This window comes from Bufo gargarizans, chromosome 2 (genome assembly GCF_014858855.1).
Source record: "Bufo gargarizans isolate SCDJY-AF-19 chromosome 2, ASM1485885v1, whole genome shotgun sequence".
NCBI classification, from domain to species: Eukaryota; Metazoa; Chordata; class Amphibia; order Anura; family Bufonidae; genus Bufo; species Bufo gargarizans.
In genome coordinates this window covers 442,269,860-442,289,275 of record NC_058081.1, presented here as the reverse complement: position 1 = coordinate 442,289,275, position 19,416 = coordinate 442,269,860, and the positions used below count along the sequence as shown (strand labels likewise).

Below are 19,416 nucleotides of genomic sequence, written 5' to 3'. Positions count from 1 at the left end.
AAAGCTCTCAGCATTAATTAAAGGGGTTTTGCGGGCAGGTCATCAATATCAGATCGGTGGGGGTTCGATAACCGGCACCCCGCCGATCAGCTGGATGAAGAGCAGGTACGCGCTGTGTACACGTGCCGTCTCCTGTCTCTCTTCCTGCCCGCTGCTGCTCTGACCACGGTAAAGCGGCAGCAGCGAGCGGGCAGAGAGAAGGGACGTGCGCACTGTGCACGCCGTCCCTTCATGTAGCTGATTGGCGGAGGTGTCAGGTGTTGGCCCCCCCACAATCTGATATTGATTACCTATCCCGAGGAAAGGGCATCAGTATTAAAAGCCTGGAGAACCCCTTTAATGTAGGAGCCTCAGGCACTTATCGCCTGGCCAGGGGCCCCACTGAACTCAACTGTATCGCCGTCCACAGGATGATGCTACAGCTTTGTACTGTGGCATTTGGTTCTACAGGGTGGTATTCAGTTCTGCGGGGTTGTATTAGGCTCTGCGGGGTGGTATTCGGCTCTGCGGGGTGCTATTCAGTTCTGCGGGGTGCTATTCGGCTCTGCGCGGTGGTGTTTAGTTCTGCGCGGTGGTGTTTAGTTCTGCGCGATGGTATACGGTTCTGCGGGGTGGTATTTAGTGCTGCACTGTAGTATTTGGTTCTGCAGTGTGGTATTAGGCTCTGCGGGGTGGTATTCAGTTCTGTGGGGTGGTATTCGGCTCTGCACGGTGGTATTCGGTTCTGCGCGGTGGTATACGGTTCTGCGGGGTGGTATTTAGTGCTGCACTGTAGTATTTGGTTCTGCAGGGTGGTATTAGGCTCTGCGGGGTGGTATTCAGTTCTGTGGGGTGGTATTCGGCTCTGCACGGTGGTATTCGGTTCTGCGCGGTGGTATTCGGTTCTGTGGGGTGGTATTCGGCTCTGCGCGGTGGTATTTGGTTCTGCGCGGTGGTATACGGTTCTGCGGGGTGGTATTAGGCTCTGCGGGGTCGTATTCGGCTCTGCGGGGTGCTATTTGTCTCTGAGCGGTGGTATTCGGTTCTGCGGGGTGGAATTTGGCTATGCGGTGTGGTATTTAGTGCTGCACTGTAGTATTTGGCTCTGCGGGGTGGTATTTAGTGCTGCTCTGTGGTATTCGGTTCTGCGGGGTGGCAGTATTTTGTGCTGTACTGTAGTGTGGCCGGCCCTGCCTACTTGGCCCTACAACATGGGGCCACTTTAAATTCGCGGTCGGCCCGGAATCTGGGGTGGGTGCACAGTCTAGCTTAGCTCCAGGCTCGGGGTGTAAGGACCTGAAGGCACCTAGAGCTGCAGACATCACCTTGGTCACAGTGGGCAGCTCCTGACACCCGACTCCGCAGAGCAGCTGCCCGCTTCCTTCTCTTTTCCCATTTTGCTGATCTCTGTAGCGATGACGGGTTTGACCATCGGAACGACACAGACGCGTTTCACAGCCACCGTGATGACAACAGCTTGTTTATTAGCGACATTATAATTACAAGACACCTGCGCGCACCGGTGCGAGGACATGCTGGACGTGTGGGGACGACTGGTTTTCAAGCAGATTGCTGAAGTTTAGCCACTGTAGCCGCGTACGCACATGCAGAATGCAGCCCTTTACTACCGCACACTCCTGGCCATCCTCCGCTCCTGTGGCCGTAGACAGGCGCGGTGCATTCCTCCCCGTGTCTACAGTCCAAGTAAATATAACACGGCAGAGATAGTGCTGTCTTCATATACCAGGAGAGGTGCGGGCTGGCGCGGTGCCACGTGTGCCTTCACCCCAAGTCCTATCTGCCCCCCTATGTATTGTGTGTCACCTCTGTATGAGTACAGACTTTACAACTGGCAGCAATCAGACAACCGATCCCAGTGTGGACAGTTGTGCGGCACTACTACGCGGTCTGCCATGTACATACTGTAATGCTACAGTGGGCACAATTTCTATATATCGCCCTATCCTGTACTTATATACCATATCACTTTGCAATCCGGGGGCCTCAACGGACCAGACATTGGTGTCTGTCCCCCCATTATACTACTGTATGACTCTACACACAACCTGGTGGACGGTGACTACTGTGCGGACACTGTACTAGTCTACTGCCTGCCACAATAATACCGCAGCTGTGTGGCAGCCACTGCTATGGGGCATGATTGCAGCACACAAGTGCCACGGATGGGGCAGTATGCTATATGGAGCTGGGATAATATCTGGTCCCGGTATAATGTAGGGACTGTACTGCTATCCGGCATATTGTGGCGGTATTCTCCCACATGGTTGCGTGGGTTATTTTCGGGGTCCCCCTGGCATAGTCAGTGATAGTAGTGGTAGGACGTGAAAGAACGCCGTCTGCCTCCATCTCCGTCCTCCTATTAGCCTGGCATACACAACACCCGGGTATCACGTTGGCAGTTGGACGGAAGTAGCTCCATGCATGGTGCCCAGGTCTACTGCAGGCACGCTACACAATGAGGACAATGCACAGGTTTATTTTATTCCTCCTATTACTACTATGGGCACTATTGTTTCTATATGGGGTTTAGGGCGATGCCAAGCTTGCCACCCAGACACAGGTACATTGAAGCATAAATATGGGGGCCACGGCTCTGGAGAAACGAGATCACACACAGGGCCAGTGGCAGAAGGCAGTCTTTTCTTTTGCCACCTTCTGATTGGTACACCCATGCAGCAGTACCCTCTCCGCATCCTCCGCCATGCCCCATACGGCCTCCACCAGTAGCCGGTAGGTACGGTCTGGAGACAGTCTGGTGGGGGTCTCTTCTCCTCCGCCCCAGTGTGGCACATAACTCCAGACGAGCTCCGTCAGGGAAAGCGGTTGGGAGGTCAGTTGAAGCAGTTGATCCGCGCTCGGATCTTGTGCCAGGGGGCACTGAATCTCAGTACGCAGGTCCTCTGTGCTGCACCCGGTCACTTGGGATATCAGGGTTAAGGAATCTTCATCCAGACCGTAACGTGCGCGGAACGAGGACAGCTTGGAGGACATGGTGGCCAGGGCATCTTGCAAATGCCCTTGACTTGCCCTGGCACACAGATCCAGGCAGATCTCATATATCGCCATCATCAGCCTCCTCCGCTCACGTCGTACCAGCTGGGCAATGATGGCGGGGATGGCATGAAGCAACCTTTCCCTCACCAACTGTGGTGCTCCCTTCTCCAACGCTACCCTCAGTCCAGGTAAGTCTGTCCCAGGATGGCACTTTTTACCCCCTTCCTCCTGCCCCTTGGCATCCTGTCTGTGCCGCTTATCTCCTTCTCCACCAATCAGCATGCAGTGTTTGCCCGCTGCCACCAAGGCTTCCACCAGTATGGCGCGGGAGCTGTTGTCCATCCCTGAGCCCAGAATCAAGTAGACGTCACAGGCCTCGGACTGCAGGTTCTGCAGGTACTGCTCCACCGACATGGGGGGTGTCCCGGGACCAGGGAGGGGTTTCACAACGAGGCCTGAAAGCGGCGGTTCACAGAGAGCGGTGACTGTGGCTTCTTTATCGCTGCCCGTCACGCCCACCACAGCGGAGACCGGAGGAGGGTTGTCTAAGAAGATGCTGAGCAGCGAGCAGAACTCGGAAAGTCCTTCCTGGTCGCACTGCACCTCAAACACCGACACCAGTTCTTGACATTGGGGTTCAGTGGTGAAAGGGACGGGCCTGCAAGCAAAAAGACGAGCCATGAGCGCCATCCAACAGGATTGGACCACGGGGGCAGCTTTTACCACCAGCTGTCCCATTGGTCTTCCATTGATTTTGCACTACTGATGCAAAAAATGCTTTGATGGTTTGGGGGTCCTACTGCTGGGACCTCGCACGACTGGAACGGCAGTGTGCACGTGGGCCACGTCCATTCCTACGAGTCCCATAATAAATGCAACGGTGGTCACACATGCGCACTACTGCTCCATTCACACTGGGATTCGGGGGGGCCCGTCCTTGTGACATCATCATCACCCCCAGTCGTCATACATTGATATGGACAGATGAAAAATGTTAATGGCCAACCCCTTTAAAGGAGTTCTCCAAGACCGGGCAGCCAGGGGTTAAAAAAATAAAATAAACCTCACCTGCCTGCACTCCCTTCTCCTCTGCTTCTGGTCCCTGCGGCGCTATCTACGTGGATTGGGACCGGGAGCAGAGGAGGCCCGGAGTGCCGGAGCCAGGTGAGATTTCGTTTTTTAACCCCTACACCCTGCCTGCCTATAAGAAAAGGGGTTTCCAGTCTCGGAGAACCCCTTTAACAATTGCAGACAGTCTACACTGCGGACATGTCTGTTGCAGTAAGTACTTGCATTCCCCATGCGATAATTCTGGAGCATCTATTCTCACCGCCCTATGCTGCGCCTTTCCTTTATTATTCCTCCTAGAAGTTATGAATGAATTGCTAGCAGTTTGCAATGAAGGTCCAGGTGGGTGTTACCAGGTGGGGGGTGTCCCTGCACAGGCTGGCACTGACAGCAGGGACACAAGCCTAAGGGCTCATGCACACAAACTTAATTTGTGTCCGTTTTTTTTTTTTCGACCTGTTTGCGGAACCATTCACTTCAATGAGGCCACAAAAAAAAATAATGAGGGGGTTTTGCGGATCTCTTATTTGCCGTCGTGTGCATGAGCCCTAACTGGTAGCATCCTGCTGGCTATTCACTCCCAACTGCTAGGAGGAATAATATAGGAATGGCCTAGCATAGGGTCCTGAGAATAGTTATTACATGGGGGCAGTCACTACAACAGCCATGTCCGGAGAGGTGCCTGCCCCTCTTTCTCATGCCTGATCTGACGCCGGACTTGGAGAGCTGCCATTTCATGCTGGACAGGTGGCACCATACAATGCCCAGGGAGTGCCCTATACCCTCCGGGTGTCGTAGCGGTAGCTGCACCGCCCAGCCTGTAGCAGCGCCCCTCTGTGCCGGATTTCAGACAGGGAATCTGGATGTCAGAGAGGGCGTCCCCTGCTGGAGCCCTCATCGCTCACCTCTTCCACTGCAGGATCTCCTTCTCGATGTAATCCACCATTCCTGGAAAGTCGTAGTTCTGGGGTTCTAGACCGGACACCAGAAAGACACCGGATCCTGGCAGTGCCCCCAGCTGCTCCTGCGCTTTACCCCTCAGGGCCGTCAGCGTCTGCCCCCTCCAGTAACCCTTCCCCTGCTGTCTCTTTTCTGTGTGCAGGGTGAGGTCAATATGGGTTTGCACTACACAGACGGGTTTCCCTAAATGTTTTGTGGCCCCCAGAAGCTGCAGGTCTGCGTCAGTGACGGTCTCCCCGAATGTTAGCACCAGGCAGTGCACCCCGTCAGGCTTGATGCTGTCTATGTATACAGAGGCAGGGTCGCCAGCTTTATACCCTGGGCAGTCGAGGAGAGTCACGTTGGGCAGTGGTGGGTAAGTGTGCTGCTGGACGCCATGGTCTCCGTCCTCCCCCCTAAAATAAGAGTCCAAGAAGCTAGCAGTGAACTGCTCGGTGCGGTTACAAAGAGATCGGACTAGCGTGGTCTTTCCAGAACCCCTCGGTCCAATGATGGCGACGGTGAAGTGCAGAGATTCTGGGGTTGGCGGGGTCTCAGGGGCCGCTGGTCCAGACCCAACATCTTCAGGTATCTCAGCTTCGGCCATGTCGGATTCTTGCAAGAAGATAAAGATTCAGAGGTTAAAATAGAGAACAGAAAGAGGGAGCGTACATCATGGGTCGGCGGCGAGGGTGGGCCGGGCATGGCGGTGAGTAAGCAACACCAGCTGCCAATGAGGGCACCGTGACGCCCGGCTCTCAAAAATAGCATCGTATAAAAGATTAATCAGGACTTAGGACAACTTGCATCAAAGTGGTGGACCGGAGCGAAGGTGGGGGAGGGGGCTCCAGACCACTGGTGCCAGCAGAGTAATGAGGGGCCGAGACCCTTGCGCTACTTTAGAAATAACTGGGTTCTGCTATTTTGCCTCCAGTCCTTGCAAAACTTTACATCACACCCATGTCCTGTTCTCCGTCACCAAGGCGATGACTGTCCCTCATACACGTAGCACCGGGGTCCTACATGGGATCAGTTTGTGCCCCTGCTGCCCCCCGGGTATCACTCTCATTAGGTCACAGCCAAAGGGGATGATGACGATTATAGTAGGCAGCTATGAGGTTACATTGTAAAGGGGCACAATCATACACAGGGGTCTGCCCGAGACAGCAGGGTATTGGAGGGGGGGGGGGCATAGCATGGTACAGGGGAATATATATGTGTACTTACCTGCCGGCCTCAACTGTGCCCGGCGCTGGTCAGGGAGGAGACACAGCAGGATATTCGGGGGCATAGCGTGGTACAGGGGTATATATATATATATATATAAAGGACGTATGTATGTTCTACGATCACTCAAAAACGCAACCATCGATTTTAACGACACTTGGTATACACGTCCCTTGCTACCGGGAAAGAAATCTTGTGGGGTCTCAGCTCTCTAGGACGTACCGTTCCTGAGATATTCCCCAAAAATGACCTGCATTAGACAATACAAGCCTGCAACTGCCATACACACGGTCACATGACCCTCATCAGCCAATAGAAGCTCGCAGGCCCTTAGTCTCCACACACAGTTTTACTCCAGGTTTCCATAACAACCCGGCCATTTTTCTTCACTGCTGTAGGTCAGCTTTAGGCCTGGGCTACACGACGACATGTGTCGCGCAAAATCCATCTTGGACCATAGACTATCATTGTAAAAATTGTTGTGACAAAATGTCGCGCGACATATGTTGTCGTGTAGCCCTAGCATTAAAGGGGCAGGGCGCTGTGGAGGTCACTGTTAAAGGGGCAGGGCGCTGTAGAGGTCACTGTTAAGGGGGCGGGGTGCTGTACAACTCACTGTTAGGGTCCATTCACATGTCCGTGTGTGTTTTGCGGACCGCACATCGCTGGCAGTAATAGAATATGCCTATTCTTGTCCGCAATTGCGGACAAGAATAGGGCATGTTCTATTTTTTTCGGGAATGGAAATGCGGACCCAGAAGTGCGGGTCCGCATTTCCGAATCCGGGGCGCACATCGTGCAGCCCCATAGAAATGAATGGATCAGCAATTCCGTTCCGCAAAATGCGGAACAGAATTGCGGACGTGTGAATGGACCCTAAAAGTGGCGGGCTGCTGTGAAGGCCAAAGTTAAGGGGATGGGCTGCTGTGGAGGCCAAAGTTAAGGGGATGGGCTGCTGTGGAGGTCCCATTTTAAAGTGGCGGGGCACTGTGGAACTCACTGTTAAAGGGGCGGGTGCTGTGGAGGTCACTGTTATGGGGGACACTGTCGATATCTTTTAACAACACACAAACATTAAATGAAATATATCCGAGCGAAGCCGCGTCCTTCTGCTAGTGTGTATATATATATATACTTACCTGCCGGCCTCAGCTGTGCCCAGCGCTGGTCAGGGAGGAGATACAGCAGGATATAGGGAGCATAGCGGGGTACAGGGGTATATATATATATGTGTACTTACCTGCCAGCCTCGGCTGTGCCCGACACTGGTCAGGGAGGAGATACAGCAGGATATCAGGGGGCATAGCAGGGTACAGGGGTATATATATATATATATATATATACTTACCTGCCGGTCAGATGCTATTGTTGTTGGCAGCCCTCGACTGTGCCCGGCGCTGGTCAGGGAGGAGATACAGCAGGATATCGGGGGGCATAGCTGGGTACAGGGGTATATATGTGTACTTACCTGCCGGTCAGATGCTATTGTTGTTGGCAGCCCTCAGGCCTTGGCTGTGCCCGGCGCTGGTCAGGGAGGAGATACAGCAGGATATCGGGGGGCATAGCTGGGTACAGGGGTATATATGTGTACTTACCTGCCGGTCAGATGCTATTGTTGTTGGCAGCCCTCAGGCCTTGGCTGTGCCCGGCGCTGGTCAGGGAGGAGATACAGCAGGATATCGGGGGGCATAGCGGGGTACAGGGGTATATATGTGTACTTACCTGCCGGTCAGATGCTATTGTTGTTGGCAGCCCTCGGCTGTGCCCGGCGCTGGTCAGGGAGGAGATACAGCAGGGTATCGGGGGGCATAGCGGGGTACAGGGGTATATATATATGTGTACTTACCTGCCAGCCTCGGCTGTGCCCGGCGCTGGTCAGGGAGGAGATACAGCAGGATATCGGGGGGCATAGCGGGGTACAGGGGTATGTATATGTGTACTTACCTGCCGGTCAGATGCTATTGTTGTTGGCAGCCCTCGGCTGTGCCCGGCGCTGGTCAGGGAGGAGATACAGCAGGGTATCGGGGGGCATAGCGGGGTACAGGGGTATATATATGTGTACTTACCTGCCAGCCTCGGCTGTGCCCGGCGCTGGTCAGGGAGGAGATACAGCAGGATATCGGGGGGCATAGCGGGGTACAGGGGTATATATATATGTGTACTTACCTGCCGGTCAGATGCTATTGTTGTTGGCAGGCCTCGGCTGTGCCCGGCGCTGGTCAGGGAGGAGATACAGCAGGGTATCGGGGGGCATAGCGGGGTACAGGGGTATATATATGTGTACTTACCTGCCGGTCAGATGCTATTGTTGTTGGCAGCCCTCGGCTGTGCCCGGCGCTGGTCAGGGAGGAGATACAGCAGGGTATCGGGGGGCATAGCGGGGTACAGGGGTATATATATGTGTACTTACCTGCCAGCCTCGGCTGTGCCCGGCGCTGGTCAGGGAGGAGATACAGCAGGGTATCGGGGGGCATAGCGGGGTACAGGGGTATATATATGTGTACTTACCTGCCCGGTCAGATGCTATTGTTGTTGGCAGCCCTCGGCTGTGCCCGGCGCTGGTCAGGGAGGAGATACAGCAGGATATCGGGGGGTATAGCGGGGTACAGGGGTATATATATATGTGTACTTACCTGCCGGTCAGATGCTATTGTTGTTGGCAGGCCTCGGCTGTGCCCGGCGCTGGTCAGGGAGGAGATACAGCAGGATATCGGGGGCATAGCGGGATACATGGGTATATATATACGTGTACTTACCTGCCGGTCAGATGCTATTGTTGTTGGCAGCCCTCAGGCCTCGGCTGTGCCCAGCGCTGGTCAGGGAGGAGATACAGCAGGATATCGGGGGGCATAGCGGGGTACAGGGGTATATATATGTGTACTTACCTGCCGGTCAGATGCTATTGTTGTTGGCAGGCCTCGGCTGTGCCCGGCGCTGGTCAGGGAGGAGATACAGCAGGATATCGGGGGGCATAGCGGGGTACAGGGGTATATATATATGTGTACTTACCTGCCCGGTCAGATGCTATTGTTGTTGGCAGCCCTCAGGCCTCGGCTGTGCCCAGCGCTGGTCAGGGAGGAGATACAGCAGCGTCACTGCAGAGAGGAATGAAAACAGGAACATGTGAGAGGAAGGAGGAGGAAGAGGAGGAGAGACACAGACATACAGCCGCTGCTGGAGGAAGGCCCTGCCACCAGGAGATCTGCTGCACCTGAAACCAGTGAGAAAGAAGGGGACCCCCTCCACCCCCCATGTTGTTGGCCACGTCCCCCTGCATCACGCCTCTGCTGCATGCCCCCCTGTGATACATTGTAACCACCCTGTATCAATTCTACTATATTTACCTAATTCCCTCCCCCGCTCCTATTATAATGGGGGCTCGATATCTTCCCTGTAACCCTTCCCCCTCCTTCCTCCCTGCGCTGTAATTGTACATTCGCATGATGCTCCTTACCTTATATACACTGTGTAATGGTCTTCAGCCCGTGCCCCTCCCGCTGGTGCAGAACTAACACACCCAGCATGTGGCCTGATGTGAGCTGTAGTTCTGCAAGAGCTAGAGAGGAGTGCTTCTTCTCAATTGTGCATTCCAGAAAGGAAGGAGTTAAAGCTGTGCAGAGGCCCCAATAATGGCTCTAGCTGCCCCCAGGGTGCGGGGACTGTTAACTCTGTCCTGACCAGAGCCCTGCTGCAGAGCCACAGGTTGGAGACCACCGCCCTATACTAGTAGGGCTCCTTCACACACAGCAGGTTTTCTTCTTCCTGCCAAAACGGAACGGATTCTGCAACAAAATCTGCTGCGTGTGAAGGCGCCCTTAGGTCCCACATAGAAATTACAGCAAAACCGTCCCAACCTGCTGGTTTCAGAGGGGGCGACTCCTCACATCTGAGCCTTCCCTGCACCAGCAGTGGTCTGAGAGCTACACAGCACAGCAGCTAGCTGACTTTGTTACAATGTATCAGCTCACAGACCATTGCCGAGCCTGGATACAATTGTAGCAGTCATCGTGACTTTTGGGTTTCACATAGTTAGCTCCTTCAGTGTTTTTAGATCTTTTTGTCAGATGTTTCTATGGTAACTGATGGACAACCCTAAGAATTTCTGAAGCATTTTAACTTTTATTGACAAATCCTTCAAGTTTATGCAAAGACTAAATAGGGGTCATTTACTAATGCCAGTTTAGTGTAAAAAAAAAAAAAAAAAAAGGGTCGCATGGCACAGTTTTCCGACTTTTTATTCACCCTGGATGCTGGGTGTCAGTTTCTGGGTCCAATTCTGACTGATGGAGACCCATTCTTGCCTAATCAGTGTTTGCAGTTCATCACAATTTCTGTATTTTTGTTTGTCCGTCCACTTTTTGAGGTCTGGGGAGTTTCCTGGCCACGGACCCAGAATTTAAACGTTTTTTTCATTGAGCCACTAATTGATCACTTTTATCTTGAGGCATGGTGTCCATCATGCTGGAAAAAGCACTGTTCATCACCACATTGCTTCTGGATAGAGATGAGCGAACTTTGTGTTTTTAAAGTTCGGCGTACAAGGTTCGGATTCGGGTAATCTAAGAATTCTATTATGGATTCCACTATCACGGACCATATAAGTTATGGTCCATGGTAGTGGAATCCTTAACAGATATGGATTCCACTATCACGGACCATATAAGTTATGGTCCATGGTAGTGGAATCCTTAACAGAATTCTTAGATAACCCGAACCTTGTACGCCGAACTTGAAACACAAAGTTCACTCAACACTACTCCTGGATGGTTGGGAGATGTTTCTCCTGTATGGTCGGGAGACTGTATGGTTGGGAGAAGTTTCTGTTCCTGGATGGTCGTAAGAAGCTGTTCCTGAATGATTGGGAGAAGTTGCTCCTGGATAGTTGGGAGAAGCTTCTGCTTCTGGATGGTTGGGAGAAGCTGCTGCTCCTGGATGTTGGAAGAAGCTGCTGTTCCTGGATGTTGGAAGAAGCTGCTGTTCCTGGATGGCTGGGAGAAGCTGCTGCTCCTGGATGGTTGGGAGAAGCTGCTGCTCCTGGATGGTTGGGAGAAGCTGCTGCTCCTGGATGGTTGGGAGAAGCTGCTGCTCCTGGATGGTCGGGGGAAGCTGCTGCTCCTGGATGGTGAGCAGCTCCTCGATGGTCGGGGGTAGCTGCTGCTCCTCGATGGTCGGGGGAAGCTGCTGCTCCTCGATGGTCGGGAGAAGCTGCTGCTCCTCGATGGTCGGGAGAAGCTGCTGCTCCTCGATGGTCGGGAGAAGCTGCTGCTCCTCGATGGTCGGGAGAAGCTGCTGCTCCTCGATGGTCGGGAGAAGCTGCTGCTCCTCGATGGTCGGGAGAAGCTGCTGCTCCTCGATGGTCGGGAGAAGCTGCTGCTCCTCGATGGTCGGGAGAAGCTGCTGCTCCTCGATGGTCGGGGGAAGCTGCTGCTCCTCGATGGTCGGGGGAAGCTGCTGCTCCTCGATGGTCGGGGGAAGCTGCTGCTCCTCGATGGTCGGGGGAAGCTGCTGCTCCTCGATGGTCGGGAGAAGCTGCTGCTCCTCGATGGTCGGGAGAAGCTGCTGCTCCTCGATGGTCGGGAGAAGCTGCTGCTCCTCGATGGTCGGGAGAAGCTGCTGCTCCTCGATGGTCGGGAGAAGCTGCTGCTCCTCGATGGTCGGGAGAAGCTGCTGCTCCTCGATGGTCGGGAGAAGCTGCTGCTCCTAGATGGTCTGGAGAAGCTGCTGCTCCTCGATGGTAAGCAGCTCCTGGATGGTTGGGAGAAGGTTCTGATCTCATTCTTTATGCAGTGTTCTTAGGCAAATGTGAGTCCAGTGTCTTTGATGAGATGCATCCCCACACATGATGGTCTCAGGATGCTTAATGTTGACATGACAGTTAGGTGAAGGTTGGGAGAAGCTGCTGCTCCTGGATGGTTGGGAGAAGCTGCTGCTCCTGGATGGTTGGGAGAAGCTGCTGCTTCTGGATGGTCGGGGGAAGCTGCTGCTCCTGGATGGTGAGCAGCTCCTCGATGGTCGGGAGAAGCTGCTGCTCCTCGATGGTCGGGGGAAGCTGCTGCTCCTCGATGGTCGGGGGAAGCTGCTGCTCCTCGATGGTCGGGGGAAGCTGCTGCTCCTGGATGGTCGGGTGAAGCTGCTGCTCCTCGATGGTCGGGGGAAGCTGCTGCTCCTCGATGGTTGGGAGAAGCTGCTGCTCCTGGATGGTTGGGAGAAGCTGCTGCTCCTGGATGGTCGGGAGAAGCTGCTGCTCCTGGATGGTTGGGAGAAGCTGCTGCTCCTGGATGGTCGGGAGAAGCTGCTGCTCCTGGATGGTGAGCAGCTCCTCGATGGTCGGGGGTAGCTGCTGCTCCTCGATGGTCGGGGGAAGCTGCTGCTCCTCGATGGTCGGGAGAAGCTGCTGCTCCTCGATGGTCGGGAGAAGCTGCTGCTCCTCGATGGTCGGGAGAAGCTGCTGCTCCTCGATGGTCGGGAGAAGCTGCTGCTCCTCGATGGTCGGGAGAAGCTGCTGCTCCTCGATGGTCGGGAGAAGCTGCTGCTCCTCGATGGTCGGGAGAAGCTGCTGCTCCTCGATGGTCGGGAGAAGCTGCTGCTCCTCGATGGTCGGGGGAAGCTGCTGCTCCTCGATGGTCGGGGGAAGCTGCTGCTCCTCGATGGTCGGGGGAAGCTGCTGCTCCTCGATGGTCGGGGGAAGCTGCTGCTCCTCGATGGTCGGGAGAAGCTGCTGCTCCTCGATGGTCGGGAGAAGCTGCTGCTCCTCGATGGTCGGGAGAAGCTGCTGCTCCTCGATGGTCGGGAGAAGCTGCTGCTCCTCGATGGTCGGGAGAAGCTGCTGCTCCTCGATGGTCGGGAGAAGCTGCTGCTCCTCGATGGTCGGGAGAAGCTGCTGCTCCTCGATGGTCGGGAGAAGCTGCTGCTCCTCGATGGTCGGGAGAAGCTGCTGCTCCTCGATGGTCGGGAGAAGCTGCTGCTCCTAGATGGTCTGGAGAAGCTGCTGCTCCTCGATGGTAAGCAGCTCCTGGATGGTTGGGAGAAGGTTCTGATCTCATTCTTTATGCAGTGTTCTTAGGCAAATGTGAGTCCAGTGTCTTTGATGAGATGCATCCCCACACATGATGGTCTCAGGATGCTTAATGTTGACATGACAGTTAGGTGAAGGTTGGGAGAAGCTGCTGCTCCTGGATGGTTGGGAGAAGCTGCTGCTCCTGGATGGTTGGGAGAAGCTGCTGCTTCTGGATGGTCGGGGGAAGCTGCTGCTCCTGGATGGTGAGCAGCTCCTCGATGGTCGGGAGAAGCTGCTGCTCCTCGATGGTCGGGGGAAGCTGCTGCTCCTCGATGGTCGGGGGAAGCTGCTGCTCCTCGATGGTCGGGGGAAGCTGCTGCTCCTCGATGGTCGGGGGAAGCTGCTGCTCCTCGATGGTCGGGGGAAGCTGCTGCTCCTCGATGGTCGGGAGAAGCTGCTGCTCCTCGATGGTCGGGAGAAGCTGCTGCTCCTCGATGGTCGGGAGAAGCTGCTGCTCCTCGATGGTCGGGAGAAGCTGCTGCTCCTCGATGGTCGGGAGAAGCTGCTGCTCCTCGATGGTCGGGAGAAGCTGCTGCTCCTCGATGGTCGGGAGAAGCTGCTGCTCCTCGATGGTCGGGAGAAGCTGCTGCTCCTCGATGGTCGGGAGAAGCTGCTGCTCCTAGATGGTCTGGAGAAGCTGCTGCTCCTCGATGGTAAGCAGCTCCTGGATGGTTGGGAGAAGGTTCTGATCTCATTCTTTATGCAGTGTTCTTAGGCAAATGTGAGTCCAGTGTCTTTGATGAGATGCATCCCCACACATGATGGTCTCAGGATGCTTAATGTTGACATGACAGTTAGGTGAAGGTTGGGAGAAGCTGCTGCTCCTGGATGGTTGGGAGAAGCTGCTGCTCCTGGATGGTTGGGAGAAGCTGCTGCTTCTGGATGGTCGGGGGAAGCTGCTGCTCCTGGATGGTGAGCAGCTCCTCGATGGTCGGGGGTAGCTGCTGCTCCTCGATGGTCGGGGGAAGCTGCTGCTCCTCGATGGTCGGGAGAAGCTGCTGCTCCTCGATGGTCTGGAGAAGCTGCTGCTCCTCTATGGTAAGCAGCTCCTGGATGGTTGGGAGAAGCTGCTGCTCCTGGATGGTTGGGAGAATCTGCTGCTCCTGGATGGTTGGGAGAAGCTGCTGCTCCTCGATGGTCGGGAGAAGCTGCTGCTCCTCGATGGTCGGGAGAAGCTGCTGCTCCTCGATGGTCGGGAGAAGCTGCTGCTCCTCGATGGTCGGGAGAAGCTGCTGCTCCTCGATGGTAAGCAGCTCCTGGATGGTTGGGAGAAGGTTCTGATCTCATTCTTTATGCAGTGTTCTTAGGCAAATGTGAGTCCAGTGTCTTTGATGAGATGCATCCCCACACATGAATGGTCTCAGGATGCTTAATGTTGACATGACAGTTAGGTGAAGGCTTATGGAGGATGGCCTGGTGTCAAGAAGGGCAGCAAAGAAGCCACTTCTCTCTAGGAAAAACATCAAGGACAGACGTACATTCTGCATGAAGTATAGAAATTAGACTGCAGGGGACTTGGGGAAAGTTATTTCTCTGATAAAGCCCCATGCAGACTATTTTGGACATCAAAATGATTGTCTGGGGAAGAAAAGGTGAGTGCTACCATGAGTCCTGTGTCCTGATAACAGTAAAGCGTCTGGAGAGCATTCATGTGTGGGGTTGCTTCTCATCCAGTGGGCTCACTCACAATTTTGCCTAAGAACTAAGCCATAAATAAAGAATAGAATCAAAACCTCCTCTAACAGCAAGTTTTCCCAACCATCCGGGAGCAATCTGGTGATGAACGGTGCTTTTTCCAGCATGATGGACATGTCACAATGTGAGAGCTAAGTGGCTCGATGAAAAAAACACAGAAATTTTGGCTCATTGGCCAGGAAACTCCCTAGATGAAATCCCATTGAGAACCCGTGGTCAAGCCTCAAAAAGTAGGCAGACAAACAAAAACACAGAAACTGTGATAAACCCTTCATCAATCAGGATTTGGCCCAGAAGTTGATTTCCAGCATCCAGGGGGGGGGGGTGCAGAATTAAGAGAAGAGTCAGCACTGGAAATATTGAGTCTTTGTATAAACTTGATGGATTTGACACGTTTGAAGTTAAAGAACTTAAGATATGATTATAATTGTCCTTCAGTATACCATAGAAGCATCCGACAAAAAAGATCCAAAAACACTGAGGCAGCAAACTGTGTGAAAAAAAATTTGTGTTAGTCTTAAAACTTTTGACCATGACTATAGTCTCGGCTGTGAGAAGCATTTGGTCTGGAGGGATTTTCAGCTTCAGGACGTAAACCAGAATTTTACTATTTAGTGACAGCAAGAAGTGATCTTCAAATCTCTGTATTGCAAACGTCTGTCACTTTTCCTTCTAGGTCATGGAGACATTTAGTGAGCTGAGCCTGAAGGAGGTTGATCTCAGACAACTGGAAGATGAAGGAAGCCATGAAGATCCCCTTCTCGAGGACTGCTGGGATTTTTCTGTTGCTGTTGCAGGAGGACCAGGTGTTGGGAAGACTGTTTTAATACAGGCCCTTCTGGGCTTCAATGAGAATGGCCAACATTCGAGAGCAGCTTTTTTGAATCCTAAAAAGCCTGATGGCCCTTTACTGTACCTTCATCCATTGCATCCTGGTCTAACCTTCTGGGAGCTACCACTGGACGATGGTTCTCCTGAGAAGTGGATATCTGAGGCGGACCTTCTCCTCCTGGTTACTGATGCCCAGTTCACACAAGTCCATGTTGATTTGGCCAGTAGTGCCCTTATGCAGGCTAAGAAACTCTGTTTGGTGCGCTCAAAGGTGGACTGTGACCTGCACACCCTAAAAAGAAGGATGAAGGAAGACTACTCCAGGGTAGAAGTGTTGTCAGCATTGCGTACCGTCCTCCTTGAGCCATTTAATGATATGGCAAAGAAGGAAGCCTTATCGCTTTTCCTGATGTCTGGATTTGAACCATATCAATTGGATGCGCCAGCACTGAAGGCCAAAATAGAGAAGACATCACAGGAACTTGGCAGGTAAGTCAGCTGTGAGCATGTAGCCAACGTAGAAGAAGCATGGGGTTGTCCAACCATAATGCCTATCCGCAGCATAAGGGAATAAGCATCTGATCAGTGGGCATCTGAACGCTGGAACCCCCAAGGATCATGAGAATGGTCTCCCCGATTCCCTAAATGAAGGGCGATGGTCACACATGCATGCTGCCAATCAATTCAAAGAGAATCTGAGTAGAATCCGCAGCTTTCTCAAGCAGCCCCATAGAGACTAATTGAGTGGCACCACAAATATGGGATTCAGAGAGACATATTCTTATCATCAGTGAGAGTTCCCCACCGATCACATATTTATCACCTTTCTTATGGTGGGACAATACCTTTTAAATGGAAACTTCAGTCTTCAAGTAATTTTACTTAAGGATTAATAAATATGGTGTTGGGTGCCAGATGGGGTGGGGGACAGCAGGCCACACTGATTTGGCCAAGCTATTCTGATACAGGGTTAGGGCAGTGAACTGAATCTTTAAACACAGGGTTAAAAAAAAAAAAAACACTATTGTGGAGTCTGAACTGGACATGGTGTGTTGTGGTGATAGCCACTAGTTTCTACAGTGTAGAATAATGAGGAATTACATGCACACATTCCACTGTTTTATTAGGTTGTGTTTTCTCCGTCCCACCATCTTCACCGATGCCCCATCCTTTTTTTCCACCAGAGCCTTGTGCCTTGAACAACAGGGTTATGAAGTGATTGACTATGAAGAAATTGCTGAATTACAGTCTGCACTAGAAAGAGGAGGGATATCGGAGATGGTCAGATTCATCCAGAGCAGCTTGGACTCTCTTTTGGACACCCGCTTCGATCTGGCATTAATGGGGGGTAACCCTGGCTTTCGTCACTCTATCTTGAATTCACTTCGCGGTTTGAAGGATGGAGAGGATGGTTCGGCCCATGGTGGAAATCCAGAAAACCCAATTGAGTATGCCTGTCTTAAATACCCTAAAGCCAGCTTGTGGGACCTCCCAGGAATGGAAAGTCTGGAGTCTCAGCCAAAAAAGTATATGGAGAGTGTGCACATGAGCCGATATGACTTCACTATGCTGTTCCTCACACCATGGCAGGAGGCCTCGAGTAGTTACAGATCTCTTGTACATGAGCTACAGAAGGAGGGGAAGAAGAGTGTCTTCATCCAAGACTGTGAAGATGATGAGATGCCACCAGGACCACGAGAAGATGAAGTATTTGTTCTATCTCCTACTAGACTTCCAGGGACAGAATTTCATAGGTTATTGGGTTATCTAGAGAAGAAACTGCCCAGTCGCAAATTGCGAGCATTCATGCTCTCCCTTCCAAATCTCTCTGCTGAAGTAATCTTAAAGAAAAAGGAAGCACTTTCTCAAGAGGTCTGGAAGGTGGCCCTTCTCTCGAGCTTGGTGGCTAGTGTGCCTATCCCTGGAGTTGCCATAGCATGTGACCTTTCCTTACTCACTGCCCGTCTGGACACTTATCGCCAAGAACTTGGACTGGATGCTGACTCTCTGGCCAACCTTTCCCATAAGTCGGGAGTTCCGGTTCCCCAGCTAATGTTAGAGATCCAGAGCCCCGCTGGGAAGGGGGTAACACGCCAGTTGGTTCAGAAAATGCTAGGATCCGCTACTGGAATCGGGTTGGAGGTGGCAGGAGTTTTCTTACATCGATTTCCTCTTCTAGGTCCCTTGGCCACAGGGGGAATTGCTTTTCATGCTAGCTACTTAGTGCTGAGCAGATGTTTAGAAGCGATGGCGGAGGATGCACAGAGAGTCCTATCCAGAGCACAATCACCTCCTAAGACCATAAGTTACTGAGATGGCAGCTCATGCATACAATAAATATTACTGCTCACTACTTTTGGCATCTTTCATAGCTATAAGTTGTGTGGAAGGTTCTTGAGAAACCCACAGAAAAACTCCTTTCTTGCAAAACAGTATACGGTACTTTATAAAGACCCTAATTCTTGAGGTCCTGTTTGACTTTCTGAACCCTGAATTCCAGATTATTTTATTTTCACTGCACGCTGTATACTCAGTAGCAGCAAAGCAAGATATTGCAGCTTTGCGTGAATGCAACATCGCTGCAGTATACAGAACAAGTGAACGTGGTCTGTTGTATGGACTGTTATAATCATTGAAGAGACAGTAGCGCTTACTCAAGAACCATGGCTCCTTCAAACAGCTGATCTGCAGGAGTACTAAGTCAAAACCCCCTACAATGATTCGATAATGTTAACCTATCCTAATGCCACCACTAGGGGGATCTCATTACATATAGATTATATAGCCACCACTAGGGGAGCTCAGGAGGCTACTGCATAGAGAAATAAACAGCCACCACTAGAGGGAGCTCAGGAGCTTACTATATACAGATATATACAACCACCACTAGAGGGAGCTCAGGAGATTACTGCATACTGATATATACACCCACCACTAAAGGGAGCTCAGGAGATTACTGCATACAGATATATACAGCCACCACTAGGGGGAGCTCAGGAGATTACTGCATACAGATATATACAGCCACCACTAGGGGGAGCTCAGGAGATTACTACATACAGATATATACAGCCACCACTAGAGGGAGCTCAGGAGATTACTACATACAGATATATACAGCCACCACTAGAGAAAGCTCAGGAGATTACTAAATACAGATATATACAGCCACCACTAGATAGAGCTCAGGAGATTACTACATACAGATATATACAGCCACCACTAGAGGGAGCTCAGGAGATTACTACATACAGATATATACAGCCACCACTAGGGGGAGCTCAGGAGATTACTACATACAGATATATACAGCCACCACTAGAGGGAGCTCAGGAGATTACTGCATACAGATATATACAGCCACCACTAGGGGGAGCTCAGGAGATTACTACATACAGATATATACAGCCACCACTAGAGGGAGCTCAGGAGATTACTACATACAGATATATACAGCCACCACTAGAGAAAGCTCAGGAGATTACTAAATACAGATATATACAGCCACCACTAGATAGAGCTCAGGAGATTACTACATACAGATATATACAGCCACCACTAGAGGGAGCTCAGGAGATTACTACATACAGATATATACAGCCACC

General features: G+C 52.3%; 4 protein-coding genes across 4 annotated transcripts; 1 reads left to right on the top strand and 3 right to left on the bottom strand.

Moving 5' to 3' along the window:
* Positions 1–1,445: 1,445 nt before the first annotated feature.
* On the bottom strand, positions 1,446–8,790 carry LOC122928279. The gene is made up of 3 exons (XM_044280956.1): positions 8,737–8,790; positions 4,968–5,616; positions 1,446–3,652 (listed from the first exon to the last, which is right to left on the bottom strand). The coding sequence occupies exons 2-3, from the start codon at positions 5,606–5,608 to the stop codon at positions 2,608–2,610; spliced, it is 1,686 nt and encodes a 561-aa protein (XP_044136891.1). The 5' UTR covers positions 5,609–5,616; positions 8,737–8,790; the 3' UTR covers positions 1,446–2,607.
* Positions 8,791–9,252: 462 nt separating this feature from the next.
* On the bottom strand, positions 9,253–12,098 carry LOC122925991 (serine/arginine repetitive matrix protein 2-like). The gene is made up of 3 exons (XM_044277384.1): positions 12,066–12,098; positions 10,976–12,005; positions 9,253–9,323 (listed from the first exon to the last, which is right to left on the bottom strand). The coding sequence occupies exons 1-3, from the start codon at positions 12,096–12,098 to the stop codon at positions 9,253–9,255; spliced, it is 1,134 nt and encodes a 377-aa protein (XP_044133319.1).
* On the top strand, positions 9,256–18,763 carry LOC122928278 (interferon-inducible GTPase 5-like). The gene is made up of 3 exons (XM_044280955.1): positions 9,256–9,448; positions 15,657–16,300; positions 16,996–18,763. Exons 2-3 carry the CDS (start codon positions 15,660–15,662, stop codon positions 18,122–18,124), a joined length of 1,770 nt encoding a protein of 589 aa, XP_044136890.1. The 5' UTR covers positions 9,256–9,448; positions 15,657–15,659; the 3' UTR covers positions 18,125–18,763.
* On the bottom strand, positions 12,104–13,365 carry LOC122925990 (nuclear transcription factor Y subunit beta-like). Its single transcript, XM_044277383.1, has 2 exons — positions 13,333–13,365; positions 12,104–13,195 (listed from the first exon to the last, which is right to left on the bottom strand). Exons 1-2 carry the CDS (start codon positions 13,363–13,365, stop codon positions 12,104–12,106), a joined length of 1,125 nt encoding a protein of 374 aa, XP_044133318.1.
* Positions 18,764–19,416: the final 653 nt, after the last annotated feature.

Excerpts from the sequence above, each read along its gene's own strand:
- LOC122928279 (XM_044280956.1), bottom strand. The coding sequence starts at position 5,608 with ATGGCCGAAGCTGAGATACCTGAAGATGTTGGGTCTGGACCAGCGGCC. Across the intron at positions 3,653-4,967 it reads GAGATCCTGCAGTGGAAGAG|GCCCGTCCCTTTCACCACTG; the intron begins GTGAGCGATGAG and ends TTTTGCTTGCAG.
- LOC122925991 (XM_044277384.1), bottom strand. The coding sequence starts at position 12,098 with ATGTCAACATTAAGCATCCTGAGACCATCATGT. Across the intron at positions 12,006-12,065 it reads GCATCCTGAGACCATCATGT|AATGAGATCAGAACCTTCTC; the intron begins GTGGGGATGCAT and ends CACTGCATAAAG. Across the intron at positions 9,324-10,975 it reads CCATCCAGGAGTAGTGTTGA|TGACGCTGCTGTATCTCCTC; the intron begins GTGAACTTTGTG and ends TCCTCTCTGCAG.
- LOC122925990 (XM_044277383.1), bottom strand. The coding sequence starts at position 13,365 with ATGTCAACATTAAGCATCCTGAGACCATCATGT. Across the intron at positions 13,196-13,332 it reads GCATCCTGAGACCATCATGT|GAGCAGCAGCTTCTCCCGAC; the intron begins GTGGGGATGCAT and ends CAGACCATCTAG.
- LOC122928278 (XM_044280955.1), top strand. The coding sequence starts at position 15,660 with ATGGAGACATTTAGTGAGCTGAGCCTGAAGGAGGTTGATCTCAGACAA. Across the intron at positions 16,301-16,995 it reads ACATCACAGGAACTTGGCAG|AGCCTTGTGCCTTGAACAAC; the intron begins GTAAGTCAGCTG and ends TTTTTCCACCAG.